At 47.8% G+C, this 23,752-nt stretch overlaps 1 protein-coding gene across 1 annotated transcript in view; it reads left to right on the top strand.

The window, feature by feature from the left end:
* Positions 1–23,752, top strand: part of LOC122387960 (xylosyltransferase oxt-like) — a 75,707-nt gene that overhangs the window by 31,730 nt on the left and 20,225 nt on the right. Inside the window, exons 4-5 of the mRNA XM_043378667.1 lie at positions 352–491; positions 22,088–22,245. Of these exons, the coding sequence (XP_043234602.1) occupies positions 352–491; positions 22,088–22,245 (298 nt within the window). The remainder of the gene's footprint in view (positions 1–351; positions 492–22,087; positions 22,246–23,752) is intronic.

The following is a 23,752-nucleotide window of genomic DNA, read 5'->3' as shown; positions in this document are numbered from 1 at the left end:
TGTAACGTTTGCCTTATTTTCTTGCAATGCGGGAGGCATGATTGCATAATTTTCCGTTTGATACCTATCTTGATATTTTATTTTTATTTTTTCCGTTTCTTAAGTGCCACCACTCACACCTCTATGTGACCCAAGGGACAAACACTTCGGCTAACAATTTGGCCTTCTGAGTCTGATGGTAAGTTACAATTAGGTATTCAAGATTACCTACCTAATTAGGTGTTGGCGTGACCCAATATGTAGCTCGCTAACCATCGTTTCTTGTTCTACGCAATAGACCAAAAACTCTGTACGGAATAGACCAACAACTCCGTACGGAATAGACCACCAACTCCGCGTCTTTCCCCACAGGAAGGAGTGCTGGTGTGGCAACATGCAGCCGCCCAGTCGCGCCCTGATGCCGCTGTCCGACTGTAACATGCCGTGCCGCGGCGGAGACGGCAACTGCGGCGGCTACCTGCTCATGAACGTCTACGAAACGGGCCGCGCAGGTCAGTCGGGTGGTCTCTCTCTCTCTCTCTCGCTCTCGCTCTCGCTCTCGCTCTCGCTCTCGCTCTCGCTCTCGCTCTCGCTCTCGCTCTCGCTCTCGCTCTCGCTCTCGCTCTCGCTCTCGCTCTCGCTCTCGCTCTCGCTCTCGCTCTCGCTCTCTCTCTCTCTCTCTCTCTCTCTCTCTCTCTCTCTCTCTCTCTCTCTCTCGCTCTCGCTCTCGCTCTCGCTCTCGCTCTCGCTCTCGCTCTCTCTCTCTCTCTCTCGCTCTCGCTCTCGCTCTCGCTCTCGCTCTCGCTCTCGCTCTCGCTCTCGCTCTCGCTCTCGCTCTCGCTCTCGCTCTCGCTCTCGCTCTCGCTCTCGCTCTCGCTCTCGCTCTCGCTCTCGCTCTCGCTCTCGCTCTCGCTCCCGCTCTCGCTCTCGCTCTCGCTCTCTCTCTCTCTCTCTCTCTCTCTCTCTCTCTCTCTCTCTCTCTCTCTCTCTCTCTCTTCTCCTTTCTGTCTTTTTCTATTCCCCCTCCCTCTCTCTTTCCCTCGCTGATTAAAACATGTCGATGCACTTTAAGCTTGATCAATTAATAATTTTTTTTTTCTAAGCCGCCGCCCATGATCAGACGACCAGGAGTGTCCACCCACTGACCCACGCGACAACAGCACCTTACGTTAACACCTCCCAAGACAAAAATATGAAGAAAGTCGCGACACTCCCTGCTAAGAAAAAGGAAAGCAAACAAAACAAAGCTAAATACAATACTTAGTAAGTTAGTAAAATGTCATAAGAAGAGGCAAAGAAGTCAAGACTAAATGTAGCTTGACTGGCCGCTACACCATTCCCAAAGAAGATAGTGAGAAGGAGAGAGTGATCCAGGGGTTAGTGGTAATAAGCGCATGCAAAGCTTGCATCATAGAAGAGGGACAGAGCCTAGTCACACCCGGAGGAGTCAGATCCTCACCGAAAAGGGATACCGAGCTAAGCAAGCTTGTTGCTCGGTAAACCCAGTTCGGTGGGAAGTATCGTAGGGCTGATTTACGTATTGTTACGTATCCAGGAGGACTTAAGTGTGACTTGTAAGTACACAAAACAAGACGAGACGACCGGTATACAAATAGCAAGTAATGTAAATAGACAGAAAGCTAGGTCATTGAGCGATGGCGATGATTCAAAGACATACAGTTAGTACTGTACGTACTGTATGATGTTTATAGGGAGAAAAAGCAAAGCTTAACAAAAAGAAAAGGGCAAAACAAAAATGTGGGATAAAAGTTCGAGAAGAAGTAAAAGACAAACAGGGAAAAGACATAAGGACCACTAAATACCACCACCTCTTGTGGCGATCTAGGTACCCAGTTAGAACATACCTACCCAGTTACAGAGATGTACAATGCTCCAAAATTAGGTATGCATAAGTGATATGCATTAAAGACAAATTCTGTAATTGTGTACATATAACTATGTACTGTGCAAGTATGTACCTGTGAGAGAGCGGGTAAAAAATACATTATCAGGTAAATGTACGTACATACCCACAATAAATAAAATGGGGGATCATTTCATTGGCAGGTATTCGTATGTTTACGAACGCAGGTGGAACACAAGAACATAAATGTCAGTGTTGGCAATGGTATCAGTATTGATCGATAAAAAACTGCTTTGAGAAATCCTTGATTTCTCTCTTTGTTAGTGGAACTGCTTCCATATCTGTGAACTTAGGACCAATTATTGAGTTCCAAATTCTAGGTGCAGACCACCTAGTAGTGTAGCTGCGATAATTTTTTTCTGAGAAGAACTCGTGGAAATGATGGGTCGAGCGAGTATCTCGAAGCGGTTCGAGTATCGTAAAAAGTCTGTCAATAGATGAAGGCAAAGTTCCTTTCAACTTTCTATGCATTAGCAGAAGCATCTGCTGCTTACCAATGTCTCTCAACTTAAGTATTTTCAGTTTCTTAAAAGTTGGTGCTGTGTGTGCGAGTCTATGTTCGCCATCAATCATTCTGACCACACGCTTTTGTAATTTCTCGAGCTTATCTACGTTTGTAATATAAGTGTTGCTGTAAAGCATACAGCAGTAGTTGATATACGGAAGGAAAAGTGCGTTATATAAAAGAAGCAGCTGTTTAGGTACCAATATATACCTAGCTCTGCTTATGAGTCCAACGTTACGAGTCAGCGTTGTAGAAAGGTGTGAAATGTGTGATTTCCATTTCAGATCGTCATCTACGTACATGCCCAAGTACTTAACTGTTTTAACAAATTTAATATGTGCACCAGAGAGCAAAACAGACACATTGACAGCGCGTTTAGAATTATTGTAGAGCTGACAAAAAGTTTTGTCTGTATTTAAAGATAATTGGTTTGCTTGAAACCAAACAGCTATCTTGGGCATTGTGGCGTCGATGACTCTTTGCAAATGGGCTTCATCATTGCCTTCAATGAAAATGGCTGTGTCATCTGCATACAGATATGCAGTTATATCATCAGAAATGGAGGGAAAGTCATTGATGTAAATTAAAAACAGAAGTGGCCCAAGGATGGAGCCCTGGGGAACACCGATATCAACCGAAGCAAGGCTGGAGCGAACATGCTCTACCTCAACACATTGTGTGCGGCCTTCTAAATATGATTTCAGCATCATAAGTGCATTGTCACGTATACCGTAAGCATACAGTTTCTTAAGTAAAATGGTTTGGTTCACAGTGTCAAATGCTTTTCGGAGGTCAAGGTATAAGCCGCAGACAACTTTGCCTGCTTCAAATGCTTGGTTTACCTTTTCTTGAACCAAAAGAAGGGGCATGTAAGTGCTCATGCTTTTTCTAAAACCAAACTGAAATTCGGTGATGATTTTGTTATGTTCAAAGAAATGCTCAAGTCGGGTATGTACTAGTTTTTCTAGTATTTTCGATATAAAAGGCAGTATGCTTATTGGTCTATAGTTTGTAAAACGTTGCTTATCCCCTGCTTTAAAAATTGGTTTTATAACCGCCGTTTTCAAAGGGCGAGGAAATAATGCCCATAATGTAATAATGTAATAATGCCCACCTCCGTTGTCTTCCAATAAACAACCCCTCCCAAAACCATTACGCAGCGGACTTGCGCAACTGACGTTACCAACCGGCCTACCTGTTGACGTCCATGAGACGAGTCCTATCATTTTCATCGCATTATGATACCCGGGCTGCCTAACCATAACAACATCCCGTGTTTCTCTCTCTCTCTCTCTCTCTCTCTCTCTCTCTCTCTCTCTCTCTCTCTCTCTCTCTCTCTCTCTCTCTCTCTCTCTCTCTCTCTCTCCATCGCTCATTCATACCCTCTTTCCAGTGTCGGAGCTGACAACATTATCTACATTACCTACCCGTCTCCCGTGGGGAATTATTGCAGTCACGTTCGGTCGGTCTCCAGGACAGGGACACGTGTGACCTGACCTGTCGTGGACATCGGCACGCGGACAGCGAGCCACCGGAGCTCTCTAGTTAATTATAGTGGCGCGACACTAATATGTGGGCGGGGTGGGGCGGGTTGTTCACGAAAATGTGTTTTTCGGGCCGGAGCTGATCAGCTAAATGGCGGATGTCCTTTTTGTTTTTTGTTTTGTGCATAAAAGTATGTACCCTTTAATTCTAATTAAACGTAAGTGTAGCGAGGGGATTTAGAAAAGAAGAAGAAAGAGAGGATAATAACTGCTTCCTTGCGGGTAATCAAACGCCTTCTTTGCGGTTGATCCAGCACCGCGGTCCACTGTCGTTCAGCTGGTTGTAAAGGAACAGAGCTATTTGCTGCTGGAATGAACTCGATAGTTGAACTGGTAGAACAGGGGAGCTTGAGAGTCTTGGAAAAGATCCCGAGATAGATCTAGAGAGAGATCCAGATAGTGATGAGATCCTGAGATAGATGTAGATATAGATCCACCTGATAGAGATCTTGAGATGGTGTTGAGATCCACCTGAGGGAGATGTCTAGAGATCCACCTTGCATACAAATACATCTGATGGAAGATGCTTTTTAATTTAGAGGCTTGATGATTCTGTTCATTGTATAGACCATGATGCACGAGATGCTTCTTCACTGCTCGGATTAGGGATAGAGGTATCCGATCAGCTGGGTTTGCGGCACAGTTGGGCAGGTGAAGGACAGGGCATTCGAAGTCCCGATGACCACTGCCAAACATATGGGTGGTAATTACATTGATAAATTGAATGTGATCATTCGTCCAGTCACCCATTCCTATATCACTGGCCTTCCCATTAAGAAAATTGCCCACTTAATTCGTATTAGCGTTGCTAGTTTTAAGTTGCCCTCGAGATTAATTAGTTTGACTGTCCTAACTGAGCTTCGCTAAACTCCCATCGGCCTTATCCTAAGATTCATCCTTTACCATTCTCACTCTCATCCTCTCTCTACGTTCGTTCGTCATATATTCACCCCAAATTTATTTAGCGCCCCTCGAATTCCCTCCGATGGCGTTAGGTGCCTGACTAATAGCGATCTCCCCGGCGAGATAAATGTCTCTTTCCGAAATCCATATGCATGCTCCGCTAACCGGCGACAAAGATACTTACCGCAGGGCCGTCCAGAATAATTGCATAAATATCCACCCTACTAATTTATGGGATTCACTACACGACCGATAGACTTATGGTACGCACATACACGATTTATATCCGACTTATCTCTCTACCGGGAGAGATTACCTATGCCCTCTTCCGGTCCGCGTGTAACATTCCCGTTCACGACCCAGGGACCCTAGTTCATATCCTGGAACTATCCTTAACCATGGGATTTACTATTCAAGGCCTTACGTGTCCTGGAGTACATTCTTCCCTCCCCTGAGGCTGTCCAGTACCGATTAGAGTACCTTTACGAAATAAGTATGAGGACTTATCCGGGACACTACGGCTCGCCTTATCCGCCCTTTGGGTGACTCACCCCTGACCTTCGGCTTCTTGCCTTTGGCATAACTTACTCTCCACTGCATACTGTGCCAATCTTCCCCTTCCCCCCTGCCGTAGAAACCTCTCACTGCCTTCTCACCCAGTGTTACCTAAGCGGGAAAATTAACAGTGGCCGGTACCACTGGCGGAAAACGTGCATATGCCCTGCGTACGTGACGGTGTGTCCCTCTTATTATTCCGGTCTGGACGTGGGTTTCGAGAAGTGCATCTGTGTCTCATACAGTCATGCTGGGAAACGTTACGCCATAGGAGGCGGGCAAACAAGCCGTCTGTGCCTCACAATGCCCTGTGCCAATATTGTTGGAGTAATTATTGGCGCTAACTCGCAAGAACGCGAATAGCAGAAACGCATAATTTAACCAAATCTAATCGTAATCTCAAGTCCTAATTGCTGCTACACGCGTGAACCTTATCATCAGTTCTCGTATACAATCCTAGCAGACCTTGAACCGCTCTTGATTTAATCAGACATATGATCTAGAACCAATTAACACGCATCGATCTGCCGTCTGGTTGTGATCCACCGTACCATAGTGAATTACTGAATGCTCAAACGGAAATGCCTCCTTGAAACTCGTTCGATAGCTTCTGATGGGCTACTAGTTACCTAAACAAATTATCTTTATAGAGTGCCAGAATATTGTCATAGGGTCCCTAGCCTTTCATAGGGAATCTAATTTAAATCATCCTATTAGCAGTAAACAATGCGCATCAAACGAAGTGCAGTCCTAGATATCATATAGCATATCATATTTAACTGTCTACGTTCTTATCCCGTTGCAACTTTCCGCAACTAACCAGACTCCTATACGTGACCTTCACCTACCGCCCGCGCCCCAATTACGGCTAACCCACTGCCCCTGTTGTGGCTGCTTCTCGCGCCCTCTGGCGGCTCAACGCCCGTGTCGGGAACGACGATTACGACGGCCGCCGGCCGGCGCCGCGTCGACAGTCGACAGTTGTCAAGGCCGCGCCGCGATGGGCGCGTCATCACTCACGGTGCAGTACTGGTGTGTGCGGTCTCTTCGGGCCGGGAGATTCAACGGCTGTGTCAGTGAGTGTGAATCTGGTAAAATATCGCTTCGATATCTCCCTGTTCGACATCTCATCAGCTCCATTCCACGTAAGTTTTTTTTTTTTTTTACTCCTGTCCCATTTGATCGTTTCCCAACAAAGCTGGTCCTTTCTAGTATTTATTCTACAAAGCACAACGATCGGTACCTATATTAGTCGCATATTAGTTCTAACCACAAACATTTCTACATCTACCTGTTACTCGACATTTCGCAATTTCAATGACGCAAAGTGACCATCTAAAGTCGCAAAGTGTCAAACCGTCAACCTCAAACCACTGCTCGCAACTATGCACCTAAGTAACAGGAAAAATTCCGCCGTACGCTCAAGCATTCGTATCTGTCGCAAATCATAATTCATAGCCATATTCATAGATCGATCGCATGAATCAGTCGCCACCTTAAAACATTACATTCCTTTCAAACGTATTTACCTGTTCTATAATTGATTTCGACTTCCATTTTAGCTTCCATTTTAGATTACAGCAATATTACCAATGATTTCGCAATGCAACTTTTAGTGAGTACAGCACGAATCTAAACCCTTTATTTCACAAACGTTCCAACCTCAAAACGCACCTGGCCATCGCCCATAATAAATCGAACGAACCATCTTGACCGAAGACAAAGACATTTCAACGTTGTCACGCATCCTGTCATCAATTTCAGCGTTCGTGACACTGAGCTACTTATGTAAATTTTCGGATCTCGCTCTTGGCCTAATCGTGAACTCCCACTGACAATAACGGTTTGCTGGCGACTCTGACATGACCTCGAAATTCAGATCCTAACATGCTACTAGGGTGTCTGGACCAATAAGTTCAAAGTAATTTAAGTTTTCCAATTCCAATTGAGAGTGCATTTTATGGTAACCGAAAATGTTTGGCAGTCGTCACGGGCACGGCACGCTGGGCAGAGGGGGGGGGGGCAAGGATTGGGATTGAGCAGACTTTTCAACAACACTCACATTCTGGAGTTCTCTGCGCTTCCGCTTCTCAGTGTGGTCTCAAGCGTCGGCGGTTGTCCTCCGGCTCTGGTCACTCGAACTGAAGAGGCTTCTCGCGGGTGACCCGGACTGACGGCGGCTCCCAGATGGCGTCTCCGGCTCCAGCTGTGGACTGTGACTCTCGGCTGCTCGACTGTGATTCCCCCTCTGGTTGGGTGGCGCACCCTTTTATAGTTGGGGGGAGGGGTGACTGCCACGCCCTTGCGACGTCATCTTCCTCTGCCTTCTTCTGGTGGGTGGGGCCGTAAGATGGCGCCCTCTGTCCTGTTTAGTCACCTTGCTCCTCTGTGCCTGCAATTTTTGGCCGTCGAATCGTCTTCGTGTTGAGTGCTTTATCATTTTAATAATCGCTGGCATAAAACAATCCCCGAAAGGTTTGTGATTTTCGAGTTTTAATTTTAATTCTTCAATTTCATTTTATTCAAACTTTTGTTTCCTTCCGTTTCGTCTGCCGGCAACGCCCCTTGTGACGTCACTCTTGCTCCGCCCACCGTCTCGGGCGTGCCGTAAGTCAGCGCCTTCTTCCTCTGCGGAGATCTCTGGAACTACCTCATGAGGCCATTGTGAGGTCGGTCACCCGGCTATTTTGCCAGGTTCACTCACCCTGGGTTGCTGTGCCCGACAAAGGAGGCTGTGTGCTCCAGCCGGCATCCATCCTTGACACTGCTCCATGATCTGTTGACATATCTTACTGATCCAGCGTTATTTGAGGAGGCTCGGATCGCTCATCCTGCGGTAGCTGTCTCCATAGGCGAGCGTCGTAATGAGAGTTTAACGGCTGCCCATTGCGAAGACCTCTGGAACTACAGCGTTTTTGCTTGCCGTAGGATCTTTCTGGTTTTGCCATTCCCTCCGTGGGACTCAGCGCGGCGCAGCTGTTGTGGTACCTGACAGAGTACGTGACAAGTGACAGAGTACCTTAACGTGCTCGCTCGCCGCCGCCGCCGGCCGCAGTTCTGACGTAGCTTGTTGACTCAGCTGTGCCTCGGCGGTTCGTACTGATGTGACCGGCATCGTCTTCTCGCAGATGTGTCTACTGCGGGCTATTCTCACGGACAGTGCTCGTTGAGGGAGTTGGGGAAAAGTGCTGAATGGGGATGGCGGGCCTGGTGACGGGGGGGGGGGGGGGTAGTGAATAATGAGAGGGGAGGAGAGCGCAGCAGCAGCGCTCCGCTCAGCTGTGCGTCACCCGGTAGCAGCGACGGGTGTGTGAATGGAGGGCTAGGCCTGTGACCGGACTGCGAGGGGGGGGGGGGGAACTGCCGTACCGAGCCGTGCCGAAAAGATACTACGTTAAATGTTCAAGATGTAGCGTGCTACATCTTCAGTCCAAACAACCCTAGTTGCGTCCTCGCAACTCATACAAAAAAGTCACACCCCTTACTCATCTAAATTTACACAATCATGTGAACTTCCGCAACGCCCACAGCATGACATCGTATACCTAGTACAGTACACACACGCACCTGTTGTTCCTCGTCCCCACCTCAGTTTGTCGTTCACCAGATCCGGGTCACGGGCACCAACCACTTTGGTTAGCCCGATGTCGTCGGTTGTCGTCCGGTAAGCGGCTTCTTAGGAGGGTGAAGACCTCTGCGGCAGCCCAGGTGGGCGGCCTCCACAGCAGTTCGGGTGGCAGCCTCCATGGCAGCCTCATGGCGGCCCGGGTGGCGGCCTCCATGGCAGCCCGGGTGGGCAGCTTGCACGGCGGCCCGCGTGGGCAGCCTACGTGGCAGCCCAGGTGGACGACACCTCCGTGGCAGTCCGGGTAGGCGACCTCCATGGCCGGCCCTGCCGCGACCTCCGTGGCCGCCCGGGTGGCAGGCTCCGTGGCAGCTCAGGTGAGCGACCTCCATGGCAGCTCAGGTGGGTGACCCCCGAGGCAGCACGCGAGGGCAATGCATCCCCGTGGCAGCCCGGTTGGGTGACCATCGTGGCAGACCCGTGACAGCCTCCGTTGTAGCTCAGGTAGGCGACTTCCGTGGCAGCCCAGGTAGGTGACCCTCGTGGCAGACCCGGTGACAGCCTCCGTGGTAGCTCAGGTAGGCGACTTCCGCGGCAGCTCAGGTGAGTGACCCCCGAGGCAGCACGCGATGGCAATGCATCCCCCGTGGCAGCTCAGGTAGGCGACTTCCGCGGCAGCTCAGTTGAGTGACCCCCCGAGGCAGCACGCGGGACCAATGCTTCCTCCGTGGCAGCTCAGGTAGGCGACTTCCACGGCCGATCAGGTGAGTGACCCCCCGAGGCAGCACGCGGGACCAATGCTTCCTCCGTGGCAGCTCAGGTAGGCGACTTCCGCGGCCGCTCAGGTGAGTGACCTCCGAGGCAGCCCGCGAGGGCAATGCATCCTTCGTGGCAGCACAGGTGACCTCCGTGGCAGCTCAGGTAGCGACCTTTCGGCGGACCAGGTGACAGCCGTCGCAGCAGCCCAGGTGGGTGATCTCTGCAGCAGCCCATCTGAATGGATCGTTTGGCAGTTGGTCTTGCAGCATCCTGGCACCCTCTCCTCGTTCACCAACATGATAATCGCCTTGGCTGTGTTGTGAAGACGACCGTGTTTGATTTTGATTCAGTACAACACGAGCATTCCGCCTGTTCTTCCTCTTCTGCTTTTGATATTGCTGTCCTTTTATCCTCAATACTCTAGAAAGTTCGAGCTCTCCTTTGCAATACAGCAGCTGACCGTGACTTGGACTTGTTGTACAGCAGAACGTAGAAGAATTGATATGCTGATGCAAACAATTGTCAAGTTTCATTTTCGGCCTGTCTTCTGTATTAGTCTGATCCTTTGTTCATGAGACAGCTTCATTTCCTTATCTTATCTTCAACAGCTTCTTCTATGTCCTTTTCAGTATTCGTAAGACCGCTTCCTCTCATCAGTTCCTTCACGTCGACCCCTGCAGCACGTTCATTTCCACTGCTGTCAGTATTTCGAACACCTGCTCAATTCTTCAACTTTCCTGTCATCAGCCACCATCATAAGCTTCATCATCTTCACACAGCTTTCTTTAGCTCATCCTCTTTCTTCATATCGACCCCTGCAGCACGCTCATTTCCACTGCTGCCAGTATTTCGAACACCTGCTCTATTCTTCGACTTCTTCCTCTTCTCCATACGGTTGACTTTCAATTCATCAACTTCGGGTTCGGCGGCTTGTGCCAGTCTACCAGCTTCACAATTTGAGAATTATCAAATCCCCACGTTTTGGGCGCCATTTGTAGCAAGGGAATGAAGGGAAGGAAAAGTACAGAAATAAAAAAGCTGCATCTTGAGGTTCATCAAACAGCGCGGTCCACTGCTGTTCGGCGGTGTAGCAGAAAAGAGATTCGCTGCTGGAAGGAACTCGCTAGTAGAGCTGGTAGAACAGGGGAGCTTGAGAGTCTTGGAAAAGATCCCGAGATAGATCTAGAGAGAGATCCAGATAGTGATGAGATCCTGAGATAGATGTAGATATAGATCCACCTGATAGAGATCTTGAGATGGTGTTGAGATCCACCTGAGGGAGATGTCTAGAGATCCACCTTGCATACAAATACATCTGATGGAAGATGCTTTTTAATTTAGAGGCTTGATGATTCTGTTCATTGTATAGACCATGATGCACGAGATGCTTCTTCACTGCTCGGATTAGGGATAGAGGTATCCGATCAGCTGGGTTTGCGGCACAGTTGGGCAGGTGAAGGACAGGGCATTCGAAGTCCCGATGACCACTGCCAAACATATGGGTGGTAATTACATTGATAAATTGAATGTGATCATTCGTCCAGTCACCCATTCCTATATCACTGGCCTTCCCATTAAGAAAATTGCCCACTTAATTCGTATTAGCGTTGCTAGTTTTAAGTTGCCCTCGAGATTAATTAGTTTGACTGTCCTAACTGAGCTTCGCTAAACTCCCATCGGCCTTATCCTAAGATTCATCCTTTACCATTCTCACTCTCATCCTCTCTCTACGTTCGTTCGTCATATATTCACCCCAAATTTATTTAGCGCCCCTCGAATTCCCTCCGATGGCGTTAGGTGCCTGACTAATAGCGATCTCCCCGGCGAGATAAATGTCTCTTTCCGAAATCCATATGCATGCTCCGCTAACCGGCGACAAAGATACTTACCGCAGGGCCGTCCAGAATAATTGCATAAATATCCACCCTACTAATTTATGGGATTCACTACACGACCGATAGACTTATGGTACGCACATACACGATTTATATCCGACTTATCTCTCTACCGGGAGAGATTACCTATGCCCTCTTCCGGTCCGCGTGTAACATTCCCGTTCACGACCCAGGGACCCTAGTTCATATCCTGGAACTATCCTTAACCATGGGATTTACTATTCAAGGCCTTACGTGTCCTGGAGTACATTCTTCCCTCCCCTGAGGCTGTCCAGTACCGATTAGAGTACCTTTACGAAATAAGTATGAGGACTTATCCGGGACACTACGGCTCGCCTTATCCGCCCTTTGGGTGACTCACCCCTGACCTTCGGCTTCTTGCCTTTGGCATAACTTACTCTCCACTGCATACTGTGCCAATCTTCCCCTTCCCCCCTGCCGTAGAAACCTCTCACTGCCTTCTCACCCAGTGTTACCTAAGCGGGAAAATTAACAGTGGCCGGTACCACTGGCGGAAAACGTGCATATGCCCTGCGTACGTGACGGTGTGTCCCTCTTATTATTCCGGTCTGGACGTGGGTTTCGAGAAGTGCATCTGTGTCTCATACAGTCATGCTGGGAAACGTTACGCCATAGGAGGCGGGCAAACAAGCCGTCTGTGCCTCACAATGCCCTGTGCCAATATTGTTGGAGTAATTATTGGCGCTAACTCGCAAGAACGCGAATAGCAGAAACGCATAATTTAACCAAATCTAATCGTAATCTCAAGTCCTAATTGCTGCTACACGCGTGAACCTTATCATCAGTTCTCGTATACAATCCTAGCAGACCTTGAACCGCTCTTGATTTAATCAGACATATGATCTAGAACCAATTAACACGCATCGATCTGCCGTCTGGTTGTGATCCACCGTACCATAGTGAATTACTGAATGCTCAAACGGAAATGCCTCCTTGAAACTCGTTCGATAGCTTCTGATGGGCTACTAGTTACCTAAACAAATTATCTTTATAGAGTGCCAGAATATTGTCATAGGGTCCCTAGCCTTTCATAGGGAATCTAATTTAAATCATCCTATTAGCAGTAAACAATGCGCATCAAACGAAGTGCAGTCCTAGATATCATATAGCATATCATATTTAACTGTCTACGTTCTTATCCCGTTGCAACTTTCCGCAACTAACCAGACTCCTATACGTGACCTTCACCTACCGCCCGCGCCCCAATTACGGCTAACCCACTGCCCCTGTTGTGGCTGCTTCTCGCGCCCTCTGGCGGCTCAACGCCCGTGTCGGGAACGACGATTACGACGGCCGCCGGCCGGCGCCGCGTCGACAGTCGACAGTTGTCAAGGCCGCGCCGCGATGGGCGCGTCATCACTCACGGTGCAGTACTGGTGTGTGCGGTCTCTTCGGGCCGGGAGATTCAACGGCTGTGTCAGTGAGTGTGAATCTGGTAAAATATCGCTTCGATATCTCCCTGTTCGACATCTCATCAGCTCCATTCCACGTAAGTTTTTTTTTTTTTTTTACTCCTGTCCCATTTGATCGTTTCCCAACAAAGCTGGTCCTTTCTAGTATTTATTCTACAAAGCACAACGATCGGTACCTATATTAGTCGCATATTAGTTCTAACCACAAACATTTCTACATCTACCTGTTACTCGACATTTCGCAATTTCAATGACGCAAAGTGACCATCTAAAGTCGCAAAGTGTCAAACCGTCAACCTCAAACCACTGCTCGCAACTATGCACCTAAGTAACAGGAAAAATTCCGCCGTACGCTCAAGCATTCGTATCTGTCGCAAATCATAATTCATAGCCATATTCATAGATCGATCGCATGAATCAGTCGCCACCTTAAAACATTACATTCCTTTCAAACGTATTTACCTGTTCTATAATTGATTTCGACTTCCATTTTAGCTTCCATTTTAGATTACAGCAATATTACCAATGATTTCGCAATGCAACTTTTAGTGAGTACAGCACGAATCTAAACCCTTTATTTCACAAACGTTCCAACCTCAAAACGCACCTGGCCATCGCCCATAATAAATCGAACGAACCATCTTGACCGAAGACAAAGACATTTCAACGTTGTCACGCATCCTGTCATCAATTTCAGCGTTCGTGACACTGAGCTACTTATGTAAATTTTCGGATCTCGCTCTTGGCCTAATCGTGAACTCCCACTGACAATAACGGTTTGCTGGCGACTCTGACATGACCTCGAAATTCAGATCCTAACATGCTACTAGGGTGTCTGGACCAATAAGTTCAAAGTAATTTAAGTTTTCCAATTCCAATTGAGAGTGCATTTTATGGTAACCGAAAATGTTTGGCAGTCGTCACGGGCACGGCACGCTGGGCAGAGGGGGGGGGGGGCAAGGATTGGGATTGAGCAGACTTTTCAACAACACTCACATTCTGGAGTTCTCTGCGCTTCCGCTTCTCAGTGTGGTCTCAAGCGTCGGCGGTTGTCCTCCGGCTCTGGTCACTCGAACTGAAGAGGCTTCTCGCGGGTGACCCGGACTGACGGCGGCTCCCAGATGGCGTCTCCGGCTCCAGCTGTGGACTGTGACTCTCGGCTGCTCGACTGTGATTCCCCCTCTGGTTGGGTGGCGCACCCTTTTATAGTTGGGGGGAGGGGTGACTGCCACGCCCTTGCGACGTCATCTTCCTCTGCCTTCTTCTGGTGGGTGGGGCCGTAAGATGGCGCCCTCTGTCCTGTTTAGTCACCTTGCTCCTCTGTGCCTGCAATTTTTGGCCGTCGAATCGTCTTCGTGTTGAGTGCTTTATCATTTTAATAATCGCTGGCATAAAACAATCCCCGAAAGGTTTGTGATTTTCGAGTTTTAATTTTAATTCTTCAATTTCATTTTATTCAAACTTTTGTTTCCTTCCGTTTCGTCTGCCGGCAACGCCCCTTGTGACGTCACTCTTGCTCCGCCCACCGTCTCGGGCGTGCCGTAAGTCAGCGCCTTCTTCCTCTGCGGAGATCTCTGGAACTACCTCATGAGGCCATTGTGAGGTCGGTCACCCGGCTATTTTGCCAGGTTCACTCACCCTGGGTTGCTGTGCCCGACAAAGGAGGCTGTGTGCTCCAGCCGGCATCCATCCTTGACACTGCTCCATGATCTGTTGACATATCTTACTGATCCAGCGTTATTTGAGGAGGCTCGGATCGCTCATCCTGCGGTAGCTGTCTCCATAGGCGAGCGTCGTAATGAGAGTTTAACGGCTGCCCATTGCGAAGACCTCTGGAACTACAGCGTTTTTGCTTGCCGTAGGATCTTTCTGGTTTTGCCATTCCCTCCGTGGGACTCAGCGCGGCGCAGCTGTTGTGGTACCTGACAGAGTACGTGACAAGTGACAGAGTACCTTAACGTGCTCGCTCGCCGCCGCCGCCGGCCGCAGTTCTGACGTAGCTTGTTGACTCAGCTGTGCCTCGGCGGTTCGTACTGATGTGACCGGCATCGTCTTCTCGCAGATGTGTCTACTGCGGGCTATTCTCACGGACAGTGCTCGTTGAGGGAGTTGGGGAAAAGTGCTGAATGGGGATGGCGGGCCTGGTGACGGGGGGGGTAGTGAATAATGAGAGGGGAGGAGAGCGCAGCAGCAGCGCTCCGCTCAGCTGTGCGTCACCCGGTAGCAGCGACGGGTGTGTGAATGGAGGGCTAGGCCTGTGACCGGACTGCGAGGGGGGGGGGGGGGAACTGCCGTACCGAGCCGTGCCGAAAAGATACTACGTTAAATGTTCAAGATGTAGCGTGCTACATAAGTCAATATTGTAACTGCCCTCCCTTGCACTTCATGTAGGGTTTATATTCCTGGGCTTAAGCTGCTTCTAATACCTATAACGTAAAAGCTGAAGTAGATGATAGAGAAGTAGATAATAATGTGTATGCGTCCTGTATGTTGTGGTGAGTCCTAACCCTGCATTCAGCGCCATTGCCTACCTATCAGTGGCGGTTTGTGAAGGGTGGGGCTGTGCTGTATGAACGCTGAACATGAAACAGTCGTGTTGGAAACTGCTTGGACGTTTGCCTGAGTCATAGTGATTCACTGCAACATGTCATCGCGTGACAAACTGGTCCCTATTTGAATTATTCGTGTCTAACCTGTGTGTTGTCAGTCTGACCCCTAATCAACAGGGTTTGTTTGGATTACTTGGTAACCCCATCATACCATCATGTTGACCGGCTGACCTCGGCCGGGGCGGACGCGGGCGAGGGCGCTCCGCGCGCGGTGCGAGTGAGAGCGGTCAGCAGTGGGGTTTTTGTGGTGTCTGTGGACGCCATGAGTAAGAAAAGAAAGGCGTGCTCCCCTGGTCAGGGGGAGCAGAAGGACTATCGTGAATTAAAGGACTTTATAGTGAAAGAGAATGAAAAATGTGTTAAAGAAATCCAAGAGTTCAGTGAGAGGCGACTGTTGGCGATGGAGAACTCCCTGACATTCACGATGGACGTGCTGTCAGAATTGTCTGAGCGTCAGAAGTCGGTGGTTGCGAATGTTAAGGAGCTTCAAAAAGTGACAGAGAATCTGAGGAGCAGAGTGCAGCAGTTGGAGCTGAATGAGGACCGCCGGCTCCAGAATAGCAGGTTGGTGTTTTTGATATTCTCCGGGTCCGCTCTCCAGGCGCATACCAACCGTGATGAAGCGGTGGATCTGATTCGTTCAGCTGCGCGTGAGTTCCTCAAGATGGATCTAGACCGCACACAGATCCAAGATATCACCAGACTTCGAAATGGAAAGATCGTGATTGAATTTAGCTCAGCTGCGCCCGGCTCTAATAGAGATGCGCTATTCAGAGCTAAGGCCAAACTTCGAGGTTCCGGCCTCTACATCACGGAATCGCTAACCCCCCGGAGGCAGGAGATGTTCAGGGACCTTATTCGAATGAAAAAGGAACGACAGATCTACTCGGTTTTCACAAGAGCCGGGAACATAATGATCTGCAGGTCACGTGACTCACCGCCACTGCGGATCGCTGACCCGGAGGCGTTGCGTCAGCTGGCTGGGTCGAGTGCACCACAGAGCCCCGTGCAGAGGCGAGCCCAGCCGGGGGAAGAGAGAGCGAGGAGCGAGATAGAGGAAGGAGCTCTCCGACGTGATGCGCCTGCGCCCTCGGCGCGGGGCGGTCGAGAGGGAGTGACGACCCCCGGTCGCGACCCCCGGTCACGTGACCGTTCCCCTTCCGACTCTCTGAGGAGGAGCGGCGGCGGCCGTCAGGAGGCTCAAAACCAGCGGCGGCAGGACGCGCAAAATCGCTCCGGGACTGCGGCTCGTGGGCGCGTCTCGTCGTCGCCGTTACTAGACTGCGCGCGGGAGGCTGTGCGTTCGGTGCAGCTGGCGGCGCCGCTTGAGTCTCCGGAGAGCGTTTCAGCTGGACTTTCGCCTTCTCCGAGTGACTCCCTGGTCGGCCCCTCTCAGGTGGCGGGCCTGGGTGCGCCACTGCGAGTGACGTCTGGGTCAGATCTACCGTCGGCCACAGGTCTGAGGTGGGTCGGTTCGGCGGGCTCGGTGCTGCCACCTGCCGGGGACCGTGGGGAGCCGGAGAAGGGTCGCGCGGTAGGTGGCGATGAGGGTCGCAAGGTAGGTGGCGCTGAGGGAGGGGCGCGTTCTATGAGTGAAGACGCCTCTCTTGTTTTCCGACCTGGCTCTCCGTCGGCTATATCGAATGTTTTGCGGCGTGAATCCTCCCAAGGCGGGGAGGCTGAGGGACGATGGGTAGAGAGACCTGGTGGTTCTCCCTCAGATTGTCCGCGTGGGGGTAGGGTCGCAGGGTCTGCTATGCAGGGAAGGGGTAGGGGAACTCGTAGGGGGGATGGGCAGTCGAGAGATATCAGGGAATATTTCTAGTGGTGGCTCAGCATTCAAGTCGGGCTGGGACCATGGACTTGGCTCAGCAGCGTGAGCTCTCCGATGTCCGAGCGGAGACTGTGGGTGGGGGTGGTTGTGCTCGATGTGAGTTTAGAGCTACTGTTACATGTCGAAAATGAGCTTGTCTTTCTGTTGTGTTAATGTACGGGGTATGCGTCAGACCGAAAAGAGAAGGGATGTCTTCAATTACCTCAGACGCCTCGACTGTGCTGTGTATGGGTTAGTGGACACACATCTGACGACTGAAATGGAGTCAATGGTCCGATCGGAGTGGGGAGGAGAAATATATATGAGTTGCGGAACAACTAACGCTAGAGGAGTGACTGTCTTAGTTCGAACTGGGGCACCTGTATTAGTTCATAGTTGGGAGGTGGATGATCACGGTAATTATGTGATAATGGATGTAGAATGTGATGGATACTTCCGAAGCAAGTTTGTTGTGATATATGGGCCAAATAGTGATTGTCCGATGTTTTTTGAAGACTTGTTTGAGAGAGTATTCAATGCTTCACAAATATGTCCTGTTATTCTCGTTGGAGACTGGAATTTCGTATTAGATCCGGAAAAAGATACGAAGTTTTACCGGAGCATTAGTAACACAAGGGCGAGAGAGGTTGTTCTGAATGCAATTGAAAACGAAAATCTGGTGGATGTATGGCGGGAACAGCATAGTAATAGCAGACAATTTACATGGAGAAGAACGAATCCTGTAAAATTCTCCAGATTAGATTTTTTCCTTGTGTCTGCTGATTTACTCGGTTTCATTTCTTCGGCAGATATTCTCAGTGGTTATAGAACTGATCACAGTATAGTCTCGTTGAAGTTCAAAAAGGCTTTTAGGGCTAAAAGGAAGATGTTTTGGAAATTTAACAATAGTTATATTGATGATGAAGCTTTTGTTGGGTTAATCAAGAGAGAAATACGAAAGATGAAGGATCAATATGTGATACCGGTATATTCTAGTGAAACTATAGGAAGTTGCGGGGATATTCAGTTCACTATCAGTGATCAGCTATTCTTTGAAACCATGATGTGCCACTTAAGGGGTATATGTGTACAGTATGGGAGCAGAAAGAAAAGAGCTTCGGAGAGGCAGGAAAATGAACTAATAGCTAGAATACAGCAGCTGGAAGACTTAGCCACGTCAGATGAAAACGTAGCGAAAGAGCTAGCAAAGTGTAAAGAGGAACTCCATCTCAGACGTAGGGATATAATGAAAGGCGTACTAGTAAGAGCAAGGGGTAGGTGGATTGAGGAAGGTGAGCGGCCAACTCGATACTTCTGCGGCATGGAGAAACGTCAGTATACAAAGAAGTACATAGGTTGCTTAGAAATAGGAGAAAAAACTATCAGGGACCAAGACGAAATCATGACATGTTTGTATGATCACTTTAAAGGTGTGTTTCATTTAAGTGAGAGGACAAAAACGCTAGATGATATAAAACACTTACTAGGTGATGCATTTCCTACGCTAAATAGCGAAGAAAAGTTGAGTTTAGAAGGCCCTCTGACTGTGCAGGAAGCCAGCCTAGCATTGGAAAAGCTGAATAATGATAAGTCTCCAGGGCCTGATGGTTTTTCAAAGCTTTTCTTTAAGACTTTCTGGAATGAACTGGGAAGTTTTTTAGTTCGGTCATTGAACGAAGGTTTTGTAAAAGGCTCTCTATCGGAAACACAAAGACAAGGTACGATTGTGCTTGTGCCAAAGACAGGGAAGCCTAAAGAAAAAATAGCAAACTGGAGGCCTATCTCGCTGTTGAATACTACGCAAAAGATTTTGTCAGCAGCGATAGCTAATCGCTTACGGAAGGTTATTAATAAGCTTATTTCGATGTGCCAAAAAGGTTTTATGAAAAACAGGTTCATAGGAGAATGCATCAGAACAATTTATGACATTGTTTGGGATGTAAAGTATAGGGAAAAAAGAAAAAAGGGCCTAATTGTGTTTGCTGATTTCAAAGGGGCCTTTGATTCCTTGAATCATGAGTTTCTCTACGAGGTGCTCAAGATGTTTAATTTTGGCGAAGACTTTACTAAATGGGTTAGGGTTATGTTGAGAGATGCATCTTCTTGCCTAGCACAAAATAAAACTACAACGGAGTTTTTCCCAATAAAGCAAGGTTGCAGACAGGGTGATTGTTGCTCGCCATTGCTCTTCATTCTGTGTGTTGAAGTGTTGAGCATAGCCATTCGAAACAATCCTCAAGTTGTAGGATATAAAGTCAACGAGTCTGATATGAAAATTCAGCAGTTCGCAGACGATTGTACCTTTTTACTAGATGGTACGCAAGCAAGCTTCGATAGTTGCATGACAATAATTACAGAGTTTAGCAAAGCGTCAGGTTTAACATTAAATGTGCAGAAAACACAGTTACTTTGGATTGGACAAGAAGCGATGCCGGCATATGTAGCTAGCTCAAACTTCGATATTATAAACGGTAACTTCAAGTATCTAGGCATAATTTTTACGCAGAATCTGTTAGATATGGGAGAGGTGAATTTTGAAGCAAAATCGATTGATGTCAGGAATCTTCTTAGAGGATGGATGAAACGGAGGTTAACGGTATATGGCAAACGGATAGTTCTTAAAAATCTAGCATTGTCAAAGCTGACCAATACATTAATGATGCTACCATGCCCTCCTGAGAGCTCCATTTATGGGTTGCAGAGAAGTTTTTTTGAGTTCGTGTGGAACAAGGGTCCTGATAAGATCAAGCGACGCTTTATGATGCGGGACTTTGATATCCCATGTTTGAAAACATATAATGATTCTTTGAAAATTTCCTGGATGAAAAGATATGTGTGTTCGGAAGATGCTTGGAAGTTTTTAGCAGAAATGCAGCTATGTAAAAATGATATTCTTTTCTCGTGTGGTGATGCAAGCTTCTCGAAAGCTGTAGGTTCGGTTTCAGATGGTATCAATCCGTTCTGGCGGGAAGTTTTTAGTAAATGGGATGCCTTCAAAAAGTGTTTTGAAGTCTTACCGGAAAATGTTAAGACGCAACCTTTGTTTTTGTCCTCTTTCTTCAAGCGTAATCACAAAGTTATGTGGAATGGCCGTCTATACGGAGCTGGTTGTACCAATGTAGGTGACATTTGGACGGATGAAAGAAGGTTTATGAATATTGCTGAAATAAACAACACTTATGGCTTGCGTCTCCAACAGCTTGAATTCGCGGGCATTGTTAGAGTAATAAGGACAGCATATACGGGGGAGTTGCCACCTCATGACATTGGACCTCAAATGCAGCCAGCGTTGGCAACTCTCTTAGGATGTAAGGGAGGATGTAGGATATACTATAAGACAATGCTACAGCATAAGTACTTTAAAACACGGGATGGTTTAAAATCACAAATAAAATGGAATAACGATCTACAGTGTCAGCTAGAATGGGACCTCATTTACAACAGATTTGCGAGCTGTACTAAAAATACTACTCTTAGATGGTTCCAGGATAGATTAGTACACAGAATATTAACGACAAACGTTTTCGTGTCAAAATTCACTGAAGAAAGTCCATTGTGTACATTCTGCAATGCAGATAGAGAGACGCTTCTGCATCTTTTTGCTGAGTGCGAACAGGTTCAATGTGTTTGGAGAGCAATGGTGAGCAGGGTCAGGGAGCGATTGCATTACAATGTTGTTCTAAGCAAACGTGCAATAATTGTTGGATTCGAGGAAAATGAGACATTTCATATGGCTGATGCTGCAGCTGCTATTCAGAGACTGTTTTTGCTAGGGAAATATTATATTTACAGAACAAAAGTGGCACAACATGGTATAGGAATAGCTGATATGTTTTCATTCTGTGATTTTATGACAAGGGCAGAGTTTGGTAACATGCGAGTGGGCATGGCCGATACAGAAAAGAAGAAGGTAGAGGTGCATCAAAAACTTTGTCTCATTAGCTACACATCTCACGAACAGGGACAACGAGCGTAATAACAGGACATATAGGGCGGGCGAGGTTCGGACGCTGAGCTGTCGCCAGATTTACACCCCGCCCGTTCCCATCCGTGACCGGCCCTGAGGTTTTACCTGGGACCGGTCCGCTGGCCGGGCGTGCGACAGGTGTCCGGTTCTGTGTACTGTGTGTACTGCTATGTGATTGTCAGTTATGTAAATAAATTTGAAAAAAAAACCATCATACCATGTGATCTGTGTCGAATGTTCACAATATCAGTGTTGTGTGGAAACACAAATTATCTTTGTTTCCCGATGCACGCGTATTTGGGTGAATCATTCCGCTTTTACCTAGTAGCGCTGTATTCACTCCTGACCCGCTGTGTGCGTCTACAGGCCACTTGGGTTGCTGACAACTTACCCCGTGTTTCAGTGTTCAAGCACACTATCTGCTCGGCTGTGTAGGTTATATCTCTCGCCCCGGTCGCTGACGACTCACCCCGTGTTTCAGTGTTTTAAGCACAAGCTCCCCCGCTGTGTAGGTCATATCTCTCGCCCTGGTCGCTGACGGCTCGCCCCGTGTTTCAGTGTTCAAGCACACTATCTGCTCGGCTGTGTAGGTTATGTCTCTCGCCCTGGTCGCTGACGACTCACCCCGTGTTTCAGTGTTCAAGCACGCGTTTTCCTCAGTCGAAGACTCTGACCTGGAGCCAGTGAGGATCGTTTACCTGATGACTCTGAACGGTCGGGACACGCGGCAGGCCATCCGACTGCTGAAAATGATCTACAATACAAACAACTACTACTTCATACATATCGACTCGGTAAGGAAACGAGTAATCTACTTACTACTTTATACACATCGACTCGGTAGGGAAGGGGTGATATAACATACCATAAACTACTACTTCATGCACATCAACTCGGTAAGGAAACTCGCTATCATTGTAGAGCGTGCTAATTTCTAATTAATACACACCGGCTTTACTACAGCCGGTCATGCGCATTCCAACTATCAATCCTGCTCCATCGGTTGTATCCCCATTCCCTGCCCTTCACAGTGCCCGATATTCTGATATCTATAGTACAGGCATTGGTAATTGTTGTCTGCGGCATCTCAAACATGAGCTTTGTCAGTTCTTTGGTGTAACGATACGCACCGCTCCTAAACACCATTTTATTTCGCGTGTTTACCCGTGGTATGTGCTTCATTAGATGCGGAATGCTTATTTGTTGGCGTTCTGCCTCGCTAAGCAACGTGTGACGTAAAGCTCCGTTACAGCCATAGCACCAAACCTGTAACGTGACGAGTAACTAGCTAACTAGCCTAACTAGCCTGCAACTAGCCTGTAATTGCCGTGCCATTTGCGGAAAGCTTGTGTCAATGCATATGTACATGCATGCATATTGCATATTGCATACATCGCCAAACATGGGTTATGTAAGGAATGCTCGGCCCCATTCAAAGGGTCCATTCTTGGCAATCGTTGGATATAAATTGGCAAACATCCGTGGAGTGTTTGTGTTGACCTGGTTTGCCGGAACTTGGAGCTGCAACTGAATGCTCTTTGTCCCGTTGCATTATTTGGTATGTTTGACGGAATTATGTGGAGTTGAATTCCTGCTACCATTGAGATGTATTGGGTTTGCGTGCCTTGTTTCGTAAGGTGTGGTACCCTTTCCACTACTTTTCTCGCAGTCAATAAAACTTAATTAAAGTAAGTGGTATTACCGCTAGATGTAACGTATTTTAAGGGAAAGACGAATGGTTTGTGATGTGTTTAAGGTCTTTTATGCGTGCCAATGACAAAACTTGGACATGCTTTGTGTTCTTGCCGCCGCAACGCAACAGCTCAGGTCGTCGTTGAACATTATGTGCTGTAGTCACCAAGTAGGGTAGGGTGGGGTAATTTGAACAATTGAACATGTGGGGCAATTTGAACATAGTGTGAATAACACAAAATTACGGAAAATCCATAAGTGGCATGACAATAAGACCAATGAAAGGGCTATATAACTAAAATAACTAAAAGGGCTATCATATGAACGGGGTTTAAAGTTTCAGGGAATGAAGATGTTGACGCACAGTGTAAAAAATCAATTTCGCAAGGATAAACGCCTAACAACACGTCATTGCAACTTCATTGCAGCGCAAAATCTTGCATTGCTAGAGCCTGATACGCAACGGCTGTTGTTGTACAACGACCTAATCAGTGCCTTCAGTCCAAGAAATTTGCTTTTGAACCCTGTTTTTAAAAATGGCAAAATAACTTTTAGCGTGGGGTAATTTGAACATAGTGTGAGAATTTCAATGGAGACAGGGATAGCTCC

The sequence above is a fragment of the Amphibalanus amphitrite genome, unplaced genomic scaffold (genome assembly GCF_019059575.1).
Source record: "Amphibalanus amphitrite isolate SeventyFive unplaced genomic scaffold, NRLGWU_Aamphi_draft 000304F_arrow, whole genome shotgun sequence".
Classification (NCBI taxonomy): domain Eukaryota; kingdom Metazoa; phylum Arthropoda; class Thecostraca; order Balanomorpha; family Balanidae; genus Amphibalanus; species Amphibalanus amphitrite.
The sequence above is the reverse complement of the archived record's forward strand: the minus strand, read 5'-3'. Positions and strand labels throughout refer to the sequence as shown.